Source organism: Spea bombifrons, chromosome 13 (genome assembly GCF_027358695.1).
Source record: "Spea bombifrons isolate aSpeBom1 chromosome 13, aSpeBom1.2.pri, whole genome shotgun sequence".
Classification (NCBI taxonomy): domain Eukaryota; kingdom Metazoa; phylum Chordata; class Amphibia; order Anura; family Pelobatidae; genus Spea; species Spea bombifrons.
Window position 1 is genome coordinate 15,440,601 of NC_071099.1, and position 19,116 is coordinate 15,459,716.

The window sequence follows — 19,116 nt, forward strand, 5'->3', positions numbered from 1 at the left end:
ATCAAAGCTGTCTATTGGATGAATGATGGAAAATCCTAAATAAAAAAGCGTTAAATCGGTGATGGATGGAATATAACCATGAGGTCCTTGTCCTATAGGTCCACCAAACGGTAGAACATCCCTCTCCTACACATGGCTAATTAGACATGACAATTACATTGTGAGGTCTATGGTGTGGTCCCATTCCAGATTAGGTCTCGCGTATGAAGAAGATAATCTAGAGACAGGGATATTTCTGGGAGATGGACTGTAGACGTGTCCTGTAGTAGGTCAAAGCGTTAATACCCAAGGTGATTAAACTAAACAGAAAGTCGTTAAGTGTAAACAAGCTCGGAGAATTTGCATCAAAGACTAATGAGCGTCCCAGGACAGATCGAAAGAGAAAATCTAATTAAAAACTCAAGTAATCACCGCTGGACAAACACTTGTTTGGCTTTAGAGGAAATTTCCACTTTACAGCACTTACAGCGCATGCAAAATTTACACCATGCCAGATAAATGAGGTTTCAAGTACCTCGTATTGTCCTTTTTAATTGAAATGGAAGATAAAATAAAATATGCCACCTTCCAATCTATACAGTAGGTTAATTAAGGCTCGGAATTATTGGACACGGCTGACGCGTGGATAGCGCTCATGAGTTGATCCATGGGGGAATCTAGGTTTTTAGGGAGAATGAGGGGGAAAAAAACTATTACAAGACGCGTGACTGAAACGATGTATTTCATTACTCGGAAACGTCCACTACTATGCTCTATGAGGGCCATCTTTTGGGTTCCAAGAAACAATGCCAAAGAAGACCTTTTAGATGTTACCTCTTGGGGCCTACAAACAAAGGGTTGGCTGAGGGACCATTTGCATTCAAGAGAGCCCTAAATATGGTAAGATTCTCTAAAAAAAAACCCCATATTTTCATAAAAAAACTTCTTGTGGAGATACCTACATCGTTCTCCTTTGTCCGACGAGGCTCTGAGAAGCTGCTCAACCTACTTATGCCGTAGCATCGCCTATGGGTTGGCCCACCGCCTGGCACCACCACGTCCAGTTAAGGCCACCTCTTCCCCACGTATACGTATAGGTGGGCTGTCGTCCCTGACATTCTCTACCACAAAAGAAACAGACCCTCGCGATGGCTCCTCCAGCTCTGCCTTGCCGCTAATGAGTTATGGATGGGGGGGGCTGGGGGGGATATGCCCTTTATATTAAAATAGAATTCATGGTTCTAATAACGACTGCGGCTTGACACGTTTATTTTATTCAGGGGCTACCAATATCACTTTTATTACTAGGAAAGCAGTTGAAGGGCTTATTAAATGCTATGGCGGGGGGGGGTATTTGGAAAAGATCATTTATCCAGAGTCACTAAAAACAGAAATAGTGTTTCTTTTCGCCGTTGGATAAAAAGTTTAATTTCTACAAGGAAAAAGCCTGTCAATCAACTGCTTTCCTGACATGCTTTCCAGCGCAAGCAGGCATGCAGACAGGAGGGCGGCCGCGATTCTACGCAGCAACGCCCCGGGGATCAGTGGGGATGTGGAACATGGGAGGGGGGGGTAGAGGGTTTCCCGCTCATCCCTTTTTTGCCCACCTAAAATAGAGCTGCTTTAGGGAGTTTGGGGTATTAGAAAATTAGTAAATTACTTATTAAGGTGGCCACCAGATAACACGGGTGTATTGACTTATGTTGGAGGGTGGCGCACTGAGCTTTTGCCGTCCTGTGTGTGTGTGTATATAGTATGTGTGTATATAGTGTGTGTGTGTGTATAGCATATGTGTGTGTATATAGTGTATATAGTGTATGTGTGTATATAGCGTATGTGTGTGTATATATGGTGTGTGCGTATAGTGTATATGTGTGTGTATATAGTGTAACTGTATATATATAGTGTATGTGTGTGTATATATCGTATGTGTGTGTATAGTGTATGTGTGTGTGTATATATCGTATGTGTGTATAGTGTATATGTGGGTGTATATAGTGTATGTGTGAGTGTGTGTGTATATAGTGTATATATATAGAGTGTGTGTGTGTATATGTTGTGTGTATATAGTGTATATATAGAGTATGTGTGTGTATGGCGTATGTGTGTGTGTATATAGAGTATGTGTGTGTGTATGGCGTATGTGTGTGTATGGTGTATGTGTTTGTATGGCGTATGTGTGTGTATATATGGTGTGTGTGTGTATATATGGTGTGTGTGTATATATATGGTGTGTATGTATAGTGTGTATGTGTGTGTTACACCCTGACAGCAGGCCTTTGTTGTGAAGTATGTGTGGATGATAATGCTCGGCGGTAGTGTTCATTAGACTTGACAGAGGTTAATATTTCTGACACGGAACGCGCTGGTTTTGTAAGGAAGCGGAGGAAGCGATCGTTCTGTGCGCCGCTCGTCAGTCTGCGGAGCCTCGGGCTCGTGTAAAGAGAGTCAAATTCCTTCCATCATCCAGCATTTGCAGTTTAAAACACTCTGCAATCTCTCCAGATTTACGCCGTCACAGTATATTATTATTATATTTTACTTATATAGCGCCAGCAGATTTTGTAGCGGTGTATAACGAAATAGAAGGTATTCATTGGCTGGTTTCTCGGACCTATAGTTGGCTATAGGCGAAGTTCTAGCAGGCGTCCTCTCCCGCTATAGCTGCTCCTCTCGGATGGTCCGACGGCTGTGATGCTATTGCGCTGTCTCTTGTAGCGACATCTAGTGGCTGAAGTGTGCAACTGCATCTACACAGCAACCCCTTAGCCTTTTATATATATGGAGACAAGCCTGGAATATCTTACCGTATAGGACAGTACGTTCAGCCAACTGGTTTCGATATATATATATATAATATTTTGTTTCAGTTCAGTTACTGGTGAAGTTTTACTTTACTGAGAGGGTGTGTAGACAAGTGGAACAGCCGCCCAGCAGAAGTGGTAGAGGTTAATAAAATAATGGAATTTACACATACCTCCCACGGGGATCCCATCCTCATTCCTGGCTCAAACTGTTCATTCTCTTTATTTATTCACCAAATATATTTGTATTTATGGACTCCGTACCATTTCTCGGCAGATTGCGCGCCTCCATCGTTGTCACCCGGTAACCGGCACACACATGGACGCCGACTGAATGTCATTAGCCTCAACGTTAATCCGTGTAGGATCATCTTACAGAGGACAATAGAGTCAGCGGCTGCCGGTGACCAAGTGGCATGCATATGTATTTATGAAAATCATGTTTTTTAATCAATAACTGGCCCAATTAAGTTTTCCTCCTCAAATACAAGATTGTAACCCAACGGCGCCAGCTCCAATTCATGTTGTGTTATGTAGGGTGGTCTTTTTTACCACCTAAAACATATTGGTCAGTATTTTAACAGTAAAAACCAATAGCCATTAAGGTCCCCCTTAAATCATAATGCACCTTACTTATAGATATTCCCCTCTGCCCCCCTAGATGTGCTTTATGCCCCCTAGAAATGCTACCCCCCCCCAGACTCACCAATGCACCCCCCTGGAAAAGAAAAAAAACACTGCATGTCCCGGGCCAATGGCAGCCAAGGAGGATTCAGATTGGCCGATGGGGGCTTGAGGTCACGTGTTACATCACGCTTTGTCACAAAACGATGTCATAGCTAAAGAGATGAGTAGCTCCCGTAATCTAAATTATAGAATTTCTTGATTTAAAAAAACATTACTTTTCTTTAAGGAGAACTCAACGCAGTGGAGACGATCCTCACCCAGTATGGAGCAATCGGGATGGAAAGGGAAATAACGTTCCCGTTTAGAGACCTTTCCCAAATTCGACCCACCGCTACCCAAACGCACGATAAGGCATATGATACGCGCCGCCTGAACACGCCACACGTAGAGATGGAGCTCCCAGTCTTCATAGGAGCTTCTGTTGGAGATGGAATCCCATCACCTAGGACAGGGGTGTCCAACCTGCGGCCCTCCGGCTGCTGCAGGACTACATCTCCCCTACTCCTTTGTCAGGTCCTTGGTTGAGATGAAATCATTAACACGGCGCGGGTGCTGATGTTACCAACGCATACGGTAACCGCGGCGCCAGCGACGAGAAGTCCTGAAGGCTGCTTGCTGTGCGCTGCTCTGTGCTGCCTGAATGGGAAACACGACATCCCTGGCGAGGGTCCATAGGCCAAGGTTTGTAACGTAACAATAATAGATGAGAGACCGCCTAAGGATTATCCCCGGCCACAGATCGCTCCCACCTCCTCGCAAACATGAATACAGCGGAATGAAACGGTTCTATGTAATGTAAAAGCAATGCGACCCGGCCGCCGCGGATAATACAGGATGGAGCAAACCCGCTTTACAGCGCGCATATCAAGGCCATGTTCTAAAGATACGGTTAACACTTTGAGGAAACAAAGCGGTGGCTTTGATCCATGATACAAACCTGTTTATCCTTTCAAAAGCATGTAAGTATGATTATATAAAGTGTGTTACATATTATTTTTATATATATATATATATATATATAACCACTTATATAAAATAAAAAAAACCACTAATATATATGTAGTGCTTTTATATATATATATATATATATATATATATGTAAATAGTTTTTTTTATTTATATATGTGTTTTTTAATGTATATATTTATTTGTGTTTTATTTATATATGTATAGTGTTTATTTATACATATTTGTGTTTATTAATGTATATATATATTTGTGTTTTTATTTATTTATATATGCGTATATAAAATACGTCATATCTTTCAAGACACGTTTTTATTGCATGAGCTTTTAGAAATCAACAAGTACGGACCTTTGCTGTCGCGAAACGGATCCCTCCTCCATCTCTTTGCCGTTTGTAAGAGAGCTCAAATAAAAATAAAAGTTAATTGTTAACAATATGAAATGGGTGAAAATAACGTATTTTCACCCAATTCTTAGGGTTATGTGTTAAAGTTGTCCTATTTATTGCAGCTGGGCGATTACCGCGCTCACCGATGTTACCCAGCTAGTCCATGCGCAGCTGGAAGAGTTTTTAGCGCTGAATCAAAGCAACAAAGAAATAATTATGACATGCAGATGAGAAATAAGACTGTACCCAAATGACATAAATAATATATATGTATATACATGCAAACAAGTCATTTTCCAGCCTGTGAGTTACTACATCAAGCAGACAGGTCAAAGTCATGGTTTTTTTTCTCTCCCCCCCCCCACTATACATAATATGGTGTGGATTTTGTAAATTTAGAAGGCGTCTCATAATACAATCAGAAACCCTGCGGAAGTTATACACACTGAAAATTAATACATATTAATATATTAAAAACTATTAATATATTAACGCGATTTCCTTCATATTCTGCTAGCCACGTGAGCGGAAAGGCTCTATGTAACAGTCATGTAACGGAGATTACATATCAGACCGCTGCTTCTCCATAGCAGTGAAAGAGTTAAACGAAATGGGTAAAAACATAGGTGGTGCAGAGTACAAAATATATATATTTTTATATTTCCAAAAATTCTAAATTAATCTACAACCTCTGAAATATGAGTGGCAGCCCCTCAAAACAGGGGAGAGTTTAAAAAAAAAAAAATAAATAAAAAGAAATGTCATGGCGGTGAGGATCCATAACAAAGCGGGTACATGATGATGGGAGGAAAAAAAAAGGGAAGCAGGTAGTTAGAATAAAACACATTTAAAACAATTTCAGAAGTGCATAAAAATCAGACACAAAAAGCAGAAAATAAAAATGGATCCCAGAGTAGATTAGGCCAGGCTGACACCTCCCGTACACACACACGTACACACACACACGCGCATTCATCACAATGTCCTTTTTTGTAGCACAAAATACAAAAGATGGTTACAATAAGCTCAACTATTTAATATCTAAATATGAACAAGGAGGTTCTTCCATCTGTAAACGTCTCTCTGGTCCTATAAATTAATGAGGAACGTCTGAGCCAGCAAATACGTCCTTGAATTCTGTAATCCTGCAGGAGGTGTAATATTCCAACTTTTCACCAGTAGAGAAGGAAGAAGTGGAGTCCATCCGTACGAAAGGTGAAATATAGGTGGCAGCACACGATGTAATGGTAGCGCCAACTGTACACGTACTCTCCAATTCCTTCTACAATGACCACCAGATGTCTCTTATGATGGGATGATGAATAACGAGTTGGAAGTGCTGCAGGATCTACATAGAGTTGTTTGAAGGAGCCAGAAAAAGACAACGGGCTGAAGCCTGGGAGCGGTAAGCTTCTGCAACCAGCCGTGGATGGGAACATCTGAGCCAGGAAACATGTCCATAAAATCCATAGTTCTGCAGGAGGTCTTATATTCCAACTTTTCTCTGGGATAGAAGGAAGAAGTCCATCCGTACGAAAGGTTAAATATAGGTGGCAGCACACGAAGCAGTGGTAGCGCCAACTGTACGTTTACTCTTCAATTCCTTCTTCTACAATGACCACCAGATGTCTCTTATGATGGGATGAAGAATCATGAGTGACTCCAGGATAAAGGTGGAAGGTCCTGCAGGATCTACTTAGGATTGGTTCAGACGTTTGCGTGGAGGACCCAGAAAAGTATAATAAACCGAAAACTGGAACTGATAGGCTTCTGCTACCGGTTGTGATTAGGTAAGTCTAAGTCAGGAAACATGTCCATAAAATTCATAGTTCTGCAGCAGGTCTTGTATTCCAACTTTTCTCCGGGATAGAAGGAAGAAGTCCATACGTACGAAAGGTGAAATATAGGTGGCAGCACACGATGTAATGGTAGCGCCAACTGTACGTGTACTCTCCAATTCCTTCTACAATGACCACCAGATGTCTCTTATGATGGGATGATGAATCATGAGTGACTCCAGGAGAAAGATGGAAGGTCCTGCAGGATCGTTCTAGGATTGGTTCAGACGTTTGCATGGAGGACCCAGAAAACGACAGTGAACTAAAAAACAGGAACTGGAAAGCTGTTGCTACCAGTTGTGATTAGGTAAGTCTAAGTCAGGAAATATGTCCATAAAATCCATAGTTCTGCAGGAGGTCTTGTATTCCAACTTTTCTCCGATATAGAAGGAAGAAGTCCATCCGTACTTAAGGTGAAACATAGGTGGCAGCACAAGATGTAATGGTAGCGCCAACTGCACGTTTACTCTCCAATTCCTTCTACAATGACCACCAGATGTCTCTTACGGTGGGATGAAGAATAATGATCAACTTCAGGAGAAAGATGGAAGGCCCTGCAGGAACTTCTTAGGATTGCTTCAGACGTTTGCGTGGAGGGCCCAGAAAAGGACACTGGGCTGAAGCCAGGGAGCGGTATGCTTCTGCTACCAGATGTGGATGGGAAACAACCATAGACTTCCACCCAGCTGTCTCCATAACGTCAGATGCATGGCTGAAAAGAGCAAAATAAAAAGGTTACCACTATGAAGAAGTCCAAGAAACAAGTAAAAAATATGGGGAAGGACCGACTTGGTCATCTATAAAAAGGGAACATTCTTCACAAGGTGAAAGGAGTAGTATATAGCATACATGCAGACAATGAGAATATACACTCGATCCCAAGACACTCACTAGTTGATAAAGTCCACAGCTTGGGTCTTCAGCTGGTCAGCGCTGTGTAAATCAGCCAGGATCAGGATCTCTGCTGCGTTCTCCACAGATAGGTTGCTGCAGAGAGCTTCCTCACACATCACTTTCAGGCGTTCCAGGGCATACTGCGGGTAGACAGGAATGTTAGCGAGTACAGAGATCTATACTAAAACCACCATGATAAAATACAAGAGGAATAGCGTTATCTCAGTAAAAGGTGCCTTTTGGACTAACAAAAAAAACAAACATTAAAAACACAGATTCGTGTCTTAACAGAGTTATAGTGAACCAGAGAGCAGCTTTAACCGGAATAAAAGGAAACTTTTTAAATGCCTCCCCCTACACATACCCCCCTCTCATCTTCAATAAAAAGATCCTGAACTGCATACCATCTAAAAACTGTCTCCTTTCTACAAGATTCCGTTGGTGAAGCAAACCCCGCACGGACCAGCTTGCCTGGCTGTCACCCGAAAGAAAAAGTTGTTGGGAACCAAACACTGGCTTTCCTCCCGCACTCACCTTATCGGCAGCCGCCAATAAGTCATCCGCCATCTTGTCCAGATTAGGTGCTTTGCCGGTGTAGATGAAGCACATCATTTCTTTGAACACATCAGGCTCCACGTCTTTTATCTCGACGCGGTTCTACAAATCAAAAAAAAAAAAAAAAACAGGTTTGCTTAGTTTTGACAGCAAAGGCACAGAACTTAAATTTCAGTAATAGCCCGGTAACTTATCAGCCCCGAGAATGTGAAACTTACTTTTTTACTCTCTTCCATCTCATGTTCAAACATAGCGCCAAACACAGGTGATCGGGCTGAGTGGGACAGAATACATTTAGTTAACTTCACATTAAACGTACCGTAACAGCAAGCTTTAGGCATTGATTCAACGACCTGCAAAGCAGTGGAAACGCTAGAAATAATTGTATATTTTTATTTATTTATTTATTTATTTATTTATTTATTTTAATCGCCACCAACCTGCCAGAATGGCTTTGTGCGCTTTAAACTCTTGACCAGCCACGCAGAGGCAGCAGTCGGTGAAACGGGAGTTTTCCCATAGTCCTCCGAGTTCGTCGGCCAGGCGGCATTCAGGAACTTTGACCATATTCATGGTGTTCTGGCCAGAGATGTTAACGGAATCCTGAACCACGCTGACCTAGGGGAGAACAAGAAGAAGGGGCGTTCAAGACATTTGTTTCAGGCCAGAACCAGGTGGGCACACTAAACAAACACATGGCACAAGCGATTTCATGCCAAGTAAATCTTGTAAAGGACTCCTTGTCCTACCTACCTCACAAAACAGTGTCAGTTTGTCATCGGGAAGTAAGCCGTTGGCCTCATCGAGCAGGAAGTCCCTACGGATGAATTTTTTGAAGCCCCAGTCCTTCCCCTGTACAAAGCGATAGGCGCGCTGACTCTCTGCAAACCAGAAACATAGGGAGTGCGTTGGAGGGAGGGCTTGATGAAAAGAAAAGGAAGAACACAGAAAAAAAAAATGGATACTTACCCATGGCTTTGGTTTCTTCGCCTTTGGCATTGAGAATAGAAAACTTGAATTTAGCTCGCACCTCACTCTTTGGGCAGCTAACCAGCAGCAGGTAGAGAGACAAGTAATCTTTACTTTCTTCATCAAGCCCCTTAGGGTTCACGCGAAGGCACCTGTCAGAAAGGGAGACATGAGTTAACCCAGTAACATGGATGAAGACTGCTGATAAACACATTCATAGATAATAAAATTAGCTCTATCACTTATTAGTCATTCAATGCCCTCCTTGCACACCTTCACAGCCATCGTTACAAGTCCTCACCATTTTAGTTTGTCATTGGCTCCGGATGAAAAGGTTGAGCTCTTTATAACTTCTCCCATTTCTTCACGGCAAAAGCTGAAGTTATTGATGGTCCACATATAAGAGAACTTCACGACTTTGATCTGGAGCAAAACAAAAGTTATGACTTCAAACAGATGTCCCAGGATAGCCATATTGTAAGACTGGGACGGTGGTTAAAGTCTTACTCTGCAGTCCTTCCCCATAAAAAAATGATTAGTTATGGTATCTCACCTGAGTGTAGCACCATGACTCTGCAACAGGGCCGGTGGTCATCTCCGCAGGGGGAGGAGGGCTCGGCATCCTGGCCATGATAGTATTGAGCCGCTGGAGGAGGTGGTGGGCTAAGAGGGAAACACACGTTAATAAACCAGACAGAAAACTGTTTCCAAGAAATACAAACACTCTTGAGTACCATAATATATCTTTTAGATGCATCTCACCTTCCTCTACTCCAATAATCCACCCTCCTACGTCCCTGCGGAGGCCCTGTTGCAGACGTCGCAGGCTTTGCGCTGTTAAAGACAGATAAATGATTATTATAAACACGTACATACGTGTAGACACGTTCAACATACAAAAGTATAAAGCTGCAGATGTATCATAAAATATCTTTTAGAAGCATCTTACCTTCCTCTGCCTCTAGAAGGACCCCCCCTGTTACGAGGTGGTCAATCTCCTCCTGGAGGCTGTTTCCTGTTACAGACAGAGAAATGATTATTATACGCGGGTACATACGTGTAAACATGTACAACGCAGAGCATACAGAAGTATACCGCTGCCGACATATCATAATATAGCCTTTAGATGCATCTCACCTTCTTGCAGGCCAATGGCCAGCACGCCCTGGTGTTGATGGCGGCGGCGGCCACGTCGGTGTCTGCGAGCTGTTACAGACAGATGAATGGTTATTACACATTGGTACATACATGTAAACATGTCCAACACAACGCATGCACAAGCCAGCCGCTGCCTATGTATCTGCACGTGTACATTAAAATCAGAGGCAACATGCTGGCTTAGGTCTGATGGGTTTACAAACGAAGATAACAGGAAGGAACAGCTTAAGAAGTTAGGTTATGACACGCTCTATACACTAAACACAAAAATACTTGCATTTGTACAAAACACACAATGAGTACTTGTTACCCCACAGTCAGTAAGAGCAACGCCCCCTTTCCAGCACAGGAAGTGTTCAATCCTTGTGTTAATCAGATGTCAGTTCCTGGTTGTAACCCCTCCCACCTAGGCTCCCAGGGGCCCCTAAATTAGAATAAGTGAACGATACCTGTTTTTTTTTTCCCCTGTGTGGTTCCGCCCCCTCCCACCAGCTGCTTAAAATCCCCGTAAAACACACACTGAGGGGGGCAACTCACTATATAGTAGAGTAGGAACGGGACACGGAGTTCACTATCCGGCAAAAGAGAAGCCTGCAGAGCCGCACTACGCACGCGCGACTCAAGACGTGGGTTTGAGAATGCGCACACGGGGGCATAGCTATACGAGTACGACCGCGGCGCATGCGCACCTAGCGTGAGTAACGTAAATTGCGTGAGCCAGCTTCAGTGGATTTAATGAGCATGCGCATGCCAGTACGTTTCCGCCTCAACGCCTCAAATATTTTTGCCCTAACGCTGTGCTTACGGATTCCGCTCTTCACACGCTGCAGCTCGGTTACTCTGACACCGAGAAACAAAATTCCGGCTCCATCTCCCTGTAGCCATAGTCATAAATTAAATACGCCTTTACGCACTCTACGTCAGCTTGCCGTTGTTTACTGCTGATTAAGAGCGCGTATAGTCTGGAGGTCGCTTGTGTACCGTCGCCCACCCGTCTTCCAATATGAGTTTAATAAATCCATAAGAAATTTTCATCTATTTTTATTATTAGGAAGGTTGCAAGTTTAATAATAACGGTCAAAGCAACGATGTAAACAACGTTAAGAAATCGTATTAAAATAGTAATGTACAACATTTGAACCCTAATATTAGCAATGTATACAATTTAAAAACAAGATTAACAATATACAAAATGAAAAAGAAATACTATTAGCATTATACAAAATTTAAAATTGACTAACAAGTTATACAATTTAATTAATAACCTTAATATTAACAATAAACATTTAAAAATAACAATACTAGCGACATACAAAACTGAATATTAACCCTAGCAATTTCTGCAGTTTGAAAATAGCCTGGATATTAACAATAATGCAACATTTTCAAATGACAATACTAACAACGGACAAAATTAAATATTAACCCTAAAAAGGGCTCGGTTTTTAATTGACATTTGTTGTTGACAAAAACGGTGGCCGGTTGAGACAATCGGTTAGTGGGATACGATACCCGCCGGTGAAACCGTCCAGGATAAATGATGACAACCTCCATGGCTAGGTGACAAGTTCTTTAAAGATCCAGAAATGGATACTTTGGCCCGATACGATAAATGCTATCTAGACGAGGAGCAAAATATTTGAACTTACCCATTTTTTCTTAAATAGTGTGGTACTCAGAACTGGAATATAGAGAAAAAAAAGATATGTTTTAACATTTAGCGGTTTACCTAATGTCAATATAATATAATATACATCAAGAATTGTTTGGGTGGGAACTCGTACATAGGTGACATGTTATCATACAGGTTGCAGGTTTTTATATCATATTTGTAGTTTTTATATTAATATATCTTAGGAGCTAAAAAAACCAGCCTTTACCTGCGTCTTTCTGTACCACGCTGTCATAATGGGGAGCCTCATGCTAGCCTCATGCTGATGTAGGGGTTCATCCGCTAAAGGGGAAGCTACATGGAGAAGAGAAATAACTGTTATTGTAATTATTTAGGTAAACGGTGCATGCTAGTTGAGTAGTTGAGTTGTACCCTGCAGCCATTCCCCGTTTCCTATTAAAACATGATTCATTATGGTATCTCACCATGTTTATAGTCATTTCTTTACTAATACTAAATTGTATTAAGATGAATCATTATGGTGTCCCACCTGCGTATAACACCACGACTCTGCAACAGGGCCGGTGCTCATCTCCGCAGGGGGAGGAGGGCTCGGCATTCTGGCCATGATGGTATTCAGCCGTTGGAGGAGGTCGTGGGCTTAGAGGGAAACACACGTTAATAAACCGGACAGAAAACCGTTTCCAAGAAACACAAACACCCTTGAGTACCATAATATATGTTTGAGATGCATTAATAACCTTGATATTAACAATAATACAACATTTTAAAATGACAATACTAACAATGGACAAAATTGAATATTAACCCCAAGGGCTCGGTTTTTAATTGACATTTGTTGTTGACTATGGTCAACACTCTCTGATTGTAGCCTACTCAAAGTTGGTCTAAAACGAGTCTGAAGGGATGGATACTATGCACAATGATCCTGTAGGCTTTGGGTAACTATACATACGTTAATAAACCTGACAAGCAATCCTTGGTCTGAAATGAAATAAATTAAATTAAAATGATTCATTATGGTGTCTCACCTGGGTGTAGCACCACGAATCTGCAACAGGGCCGGTGGTCATCTCCGCAGGGGGAGGAGGGCTCGGCATTCTGGCCATGATGTTGTTCAGCCGTTGGAAGAGGTGGTGGGCTAAGAGGGAAACACACGTTAATAAACCGGACAAAAAACAGTTTTCAAGAAACACAAACACCCTTGAGTACCATAATATATCTTAGATGCATCTCACCTTCCTCTACTCCGATGATCCACCCTCCTACGTCAAAATGACACTAAAGTTTAATAAATATGATCCATAAGAAATTTTCATCTATTTTTTATTATTATTACAGAGGAAGGTTGCAAGTTTAATAATAACGGTCAAAGCAACGATGTAAACAACGTTAAGAAATCGTATTAAAATAGTAATGTACAACATTTGAACCCTAATATTAGCAATGTATACAATTTAAAAACAAGATTAACAATATACAAAATGAAAAAGAAATGCTATTAGCATTATACAAAATTTAAAATTGACTAACAAGTTATACAATTTAATTAATAACCTTAATATTAACAATATACAACATTTAAAAATAACAATACTAGCGACATACAAAACTGAATATTAACCCTAGCAATCTTTATCTCTTTTCACCTTTCTTTCTGCTGTGTGCCTTTTTGTCTCTACCCCAGATGCTCTTTTTCAAAAGGAAATTCTTCTCCATAGCCCTTTTATTTTTATGTCAGATAATGCGATTGAGATGACATTTGCGCCAGTCGTTCTTCATATTCGGCTATGATAGCATGCCCTGGAGATCATTTTTAGTTCCCAAAAGCAACATCGGTCCGTGGAATTGGTAACCTAGATAAAAAATGATTCATTATGGTGTCCCACCTGGGTGTAACACCACGACTCTGCAACAGGGCCGGTGGTCATCTCCGCAGGGGGAGGAGGGCTCGGCATCCTGGCCATGATATCGTTTAGCCGCCGACTTTGATCTGGAGCAAAACAAAAGTTATGACTTCAAACAAATGTCCCGGGATAGCCATATTGTAAGACTGGGACCGTGGTTAAAGTCGTACTCTTCAGCCCTTCCCCATTTCCTATTAAAAAATGATTCATTATGGTGTCCCACCTGGGTATAGCACCACGACTCTGCAACAGGGCCGGTGGTCATCTCCGCAGGGGGAGGGATTCTGGCCATGATGTTATTCAGCCGCTGGAGGAGGTGGTGGGCTAAGAGGGAAACACACGTTAATAAACCAGACAAAAAACTGTTTCCAAGAAATACAAACACTCTTGAGTACCATAATATATCTTTTAGATGCATCTCACCTTCCTCTACTGCAATAATCCACCCTCCTACGTCCCTGCGGAGGCCCTGTTGCAGACGTCGCAGGCTTTGCGCTGTTAAAGACAGATAAATGATTATTATAAACACGTACATACGTGTAGACATGTCCAACATACAAAAGTATAAAGCTGCAGATGTATCATAAAATATCTTTTAGAAGCATCTTACCTAACTCCGCCTCTAGAAGGACCGCTCCTTCTCCAGTTAGGAGGTGGTCAATCTCCTCCTGGAGGCTGTTTCCTGTTACAGACAGAGAAATGATTATTATACGCAGGTACATACGTGTAAACATGTACAACGCACAGCATACAGAAGTATACCGCTGCCGACATATCATAATATAGCCTTTAGATGCATCTCACCTTCTTGTAGGCCAATGGCCAGCACGCCCTGGTGTTGATGGCGGCGGCCACGTCGATGTCTGCGAACTGTTACAGACAGATGAATGGTTATTATACATTGGTACATACATGTAAACATGTCCAACACAACGCATGGACAAGTCAGCCCTGGTGGCGGCGTGCTCTTCTGCGCCTGCGAGCTGTTGCAGACAGATGAAGGTCCACTGGCCGACAGCTCTTCTGTCCCTCAAGTTCTTCACGCTCTTTTATAATTTGTTTACTCTTATACTAGTCATATAAAAAATGGTGGGAAATCCCCTTGAAAGTTATTTTTTAAAGAGACATTTGTATTTTTGATGCTGGCTTGGTACCGTCCTCTGCTCAAAGAGGTCACTAATATTGTCTAAGGAATTTACTAGAAAAAGAATGTATTTTGCATACACAGGCCAAGTCGCATTTTCTTCTGGGTTGTAGAACACTTACGCTTAAACCCAGCAAACACCCCGGACTTAAGGAAAAGAGGGATAACAAGGGATGAAATATAGACGCCTGGGGGAGCGCTGTTTTTTTTCTTTATCTCTTTTCGCCTTTCTTTCTTCTGTGTGCCTTTTTGTCTCTACCCTAGATGCTCTTTTTCAAAAGCAAATTCCTCTCCACAGCCCTTTTATTTTTATGTCAGATAATGCGATTGAGATGACATTTGCGCCAGTCGTTCTTCATATTCGGCTATGATAGCATGCCCTGGAGATCATTTTTAGTTCCCAGAAGCAACATCAGTCCGTGGAATTGGTAATCCAGATAAATAGTTCTTTCTATGCTGAACTCTGATCATAGACACTGGATTCGTCCTATGGGCAAGAATCTGAAGCTTCCTTTGTGTTTATTCTCTACGGTCCTAACAAATTCTTTCTAAAACCTCAAAAATACGTCATTGTGTTCAGTTTAAGTCTAACCTAACAACTGTGCCATGAACTTGAGGTACGTTTTAAAATAAACGGATGGATACTATGCACAATGATCCAATGTAGGGTTTGGGTAACTATACATACGGTGGTTAAAGTCGTACTCTACAGCCCTTCCCCATTTCCTATTAAAAAATTATTCATTATGGTATCTCACCTGAGTATAGCACCACGACTCTGCAACAGGGCCGGTGGTCATCTCCGCAGGGGGAGGAGGGCTCGGCATCCTGGCCATGATGTTATTCAGCCGCTGGAGGAGGTGGTGGGCTAAGAGGGAAACACACGTTAATAAACCGGACAGAAAACAGTTTCCAAGAAATACAAACACTCTTGAGTACCATAATATATCTTTTAGATGCATCTCACCTTCCTCTACTCCAGTAATCCACCCTCCTACGTCCCTGCGGAGGCCCTATTGCAGACGTCGCAGGCTTTCCACCGTTAAAGACCGATTAATGATTATTATAAACACGTACATACGCGTAGACATGTACGCCATTTTATGTTGAATCAAACCAATGAGTTAGTGGAAGATGCTCAGGAATCCTACATAAAATTTGGGCCATCTGCTATTTTCTAAATGGTTCTGGGTCACCTTACTTGGAATGTCCGTGACTTTTCTACTGTGAGTGAGATTCGTAGCTTGTAGAGACCTTGGAGAAGATTCTTTAGGGGGGAAAGGTAGTTCATTTGCAGGTTTCATTGTCTCTAAAACCGCCGACACTTGCTTTATGCTGTGCTAATAGCATATAAACATCCTCATTTTTAGGAATTCTTGTTTTTTTCTCTAAAAGGTGTGGGTTTCAGTGTCTATTGAAAGTTTGCCTGGCTGTCTTTATCGCCATATAGCTAAGAACTAACTTCTAACTTGTAGAATTTCGTTAAGCTTTGCTCCTATCTCAATCCTCTTTGGCCAACTCCTATGGCTGGAAAACTCTTCGCCATGGTCCGGTCTTTCTCCACCAAATCCTACCCTCGCCTTTGCATCCCTTTTACCCCACATGTTACTCTCTGTGTTAAAATCATCAAGAGTACCGTTTCACCGGATCCGTTGCTAACCATTGTTTCCACATAGAAATATTAAAATAACCTAGAGGAGCCGAGATACCTGACACTAGGTCACTTCACTGTAGGATTTTATCACGTTTATCGTGTTGCTGTCCTTCAGATTAATTAACAGCAACAGCAAGTGATCACTTTCAAAGTTTCTTGCGTTTAGTCTCCATGGTTACAATGTCAGACCTGCAGTTTGCCACCATTGTACAGAGAGGTCTTTCCTTTCTATTCAGAAAACACAAAAATTTAGATATCAGTTATTTTTGCACGCCTATGGTCTCTATTTGAGGAATAGCTCCGGGGGACATTGAGTAAAATGTGGCCGCTTATAGAAGCTTTGGACCCATTGTGAGCCACCTGGCTGCACATTCCATGAGATCTGCATGCAGACATCCCAACCCGCGAAAATTCATTTCATGGAGGTGGCTTCACCGGCCACTGCGCCACAACCCCCCCCCAGCCACCAAACATGTATGAACAGGCACCAGAGTGTCCCCGGGTACCTGTGCCCTAGTACACCTCTGTGATAGCTGGGCTCTGGAGAAACCGGGAGAGCAGCTGACACAGCACGTGTCCTGGTCTCTGGGTCTTCAGCACAAAGAGCGACCCATCAGGACGCACCACAGAGGAGGACCAGAACACTGCTCCCCCCGAAAAACCGGATGACTCCCAGAACTTCTGGGAGAGTTGGGATGTCTGACAATGAGGTCTTCTATTTGACCCCAAGCTTCAGGGTATGATGTCATATCCCTGGGTAGTGACTCCTATCGGCAGTGACCCTACTTTGATCTGGATTGTTAGCCTCCTCTTTTGTATAAAAAATTAAACATGTCATAAAACCGTCATTAGTGCCTACATGGCTCTGCAAATTTAGCCTATAACCACTGTGGCCCAGTATAATCCCAGGTAGGACTGTGTCTTTAACCTGCACATTTTCGGTGTGATTTGCTTGTTCCCGACACAAACTCTTCAGTACGGGTAACCACAATTAGATTCTCCTGTGTGGGTCTGAACGTTCAGCTCCCTTTGTACATGGTACTGAAACCTCAACCTATTAGGACGTGCTCCTTCATGGCATTAACCTTTGAAACCTCCAAGTTTTGTATTGCCCATAGGTCACTTTACTGCCTGGCGTCACTGATCAACCCGTTGGAAAACGGTAAGGGTGATTGGCAATGACGTTCTATTTGTTTCATTATATGAACGCTCCATGGGTCGACGGTTCCAAATGTGTTTGTGTTCGCACTGTGCGCAGTAGAACCACATTCTAACCGGTCTAATCCTAAGAAGAAAAATACGGGCAATATTTGAAGCCTATTATGAGAGTCCCAGAGGTGAATGCGAGTTTATGGGTTAAATTATTTTATTAATCATCCAAAGGGCCGCAGGGCACCGGGAGCGCGGTACTCCGTCGATGATGCTAGTTTCCAGCCGAGCTCAAATCACTGACATATCTCATATATATGAAATTGGCGGTAAGTACGTGACAGCTGGGGAAATAGCAGAAATCCACACAGTTATATCCACGCAGCTGTGCGTACTACCCAAACATCCTATTTATATCACGCACCGAACATGGAGATTATGCACACAAAGACATTTACACAATCGCAAGCGCAACACTGTGTTTAAAATCAGATCAACGTGTTTGAATCCTTTGTTTTACATTTTATTTGTTTTTCTTTTTTTTGCTGCACTCCATGGACCTCAACCACAATCACAGGACCTGTTATGGTGACCCTCAGGGACGATACAAGGCCTACGTGGGGACAATATCTGTAAACCAAGACAGAAAGTGACCAGGGACAGGAACAGTTTCCTGAAAGATTATTTTACATTAAATGTAAGTAATATTTTTTTATAACTGGACATGGCCTAAAATAGGAAGGTGGTCCTTGAGCTCCAACCATTTCAAAAATACACCCCAGACAACAAAAGAAAAAAAGCTTATGTAGGGGAACTCGGCACACTTAAACCACGTGTGTAGGAGAACTCTATAGCCCTAACCATTTCTGTAAAGGAACTCAGCGTCCCTAAACCAAACCACTTCTGTGGTGAGAACTTGGCATCCCTAAATCACTTGTATATGGAACTCAACTTTTTGGCACGTAACATAAGCTGCATCTGGTGTGCTGCATGGTGTGCGTTGAAATGTTCAAACATTTTTAAGACATTATTGAGGAGTCTCCTTGTCTGATACAGAAATTCCCAGGTGTTTGTAGAACATTGTGAGACACTAATCTCCAGCAAGCAGTCCGACCGCCGAGAAAGGGGGACATCAGAGAAGATGGACAGAGGGATTTGACGCCCAAAGATGAACTTACCCTTCCTAAACAGAGGCACTTGGGAGAGATGGTTACATTTCTAATGACATGTTCTTTGTGAAGAACGATCTAGACACTCGAGAACACCTCTTGATGTTAGGACCTACTCATCTGCCCTCTTGTGTAGAAGACAATAGCTTTGAAGGAAGCCCACATCTCCTGGAAACATCTGCATAACAGCTTGTGAGGACCATTACTCAACGCGCCCTGCGT

General features: G+C 42.3%; 2 protein-coding genes across 4 annotated transcripts in view; one reads left to right on the forward strand and one right to left on the reverse strand.

The window, feature by feature from the left end:
* Positions 1-19,116, forward strand: part of NGFR (nerve growth factor receptor) — a 133,608-nt gene that overhangs the window by 61,944 nt on the left and 52,548 nt on the right. The gene's annotated exons all lie outside the window — the stretch shown is intronic.
* On the reverse strand, positions 6,950-15,783 carry SPOP (speckle type BTB/POZ protein). 3 transcript variants are annotated; one of them, XM_053454087.1, is made up of 13 exons: positions 10,776-10,871; positions 10,218-10,286; positions 10,030-10,095; positions 9,843-9,914; positions 9,634-9,743; positions 9,382-9,503; positions 9,081-9,232; positions 8,865-8,992; positions 8,552-8,729; positions 8,330-8,385; positions 8,091-8,213; positions 7,554-7,696; positions 6,950-7,374 (listed from the first exon to the last, which is right to left on the reverse strand). In XM_053454087.1, exons 5-13 carry the CDS (start codon positions 9,709-9,711, stop codon positions 7,230-7,232), a joined length of 1,125 nt encoding a protein of 374 aa, XP_053310062.1. In that variant the 5' UTR covers positions 9,712-9,743; positions 9,843-9,914; positions 10,030-10,095; positions 10,218-10,286; positions 10,776-10,871; the 3' UTR covers positions 6,950-7,229. The 3 variants fall into 3 exon arrangements, with proteins under 3 accessions (XP_053310062.1, XP_053310063.1, XP_053310064.1); XM_053454088.1 differs by lacking the exons at positions 9,634-9,743; positions 9,843-9,914; positions 10,030-10,095; positions 10,218-10,286; positions 10,776-10,871 and adding an exon at positions 15,681-15,783; XM_053454089.1 differs by lacking the exons at positions 9,634-9,743; positions 9,843-9,914; positions 10,030-10,095; positions 10,218-10,286; positions 10,776-10,871 and adding an exon at positions 12,903-12,983.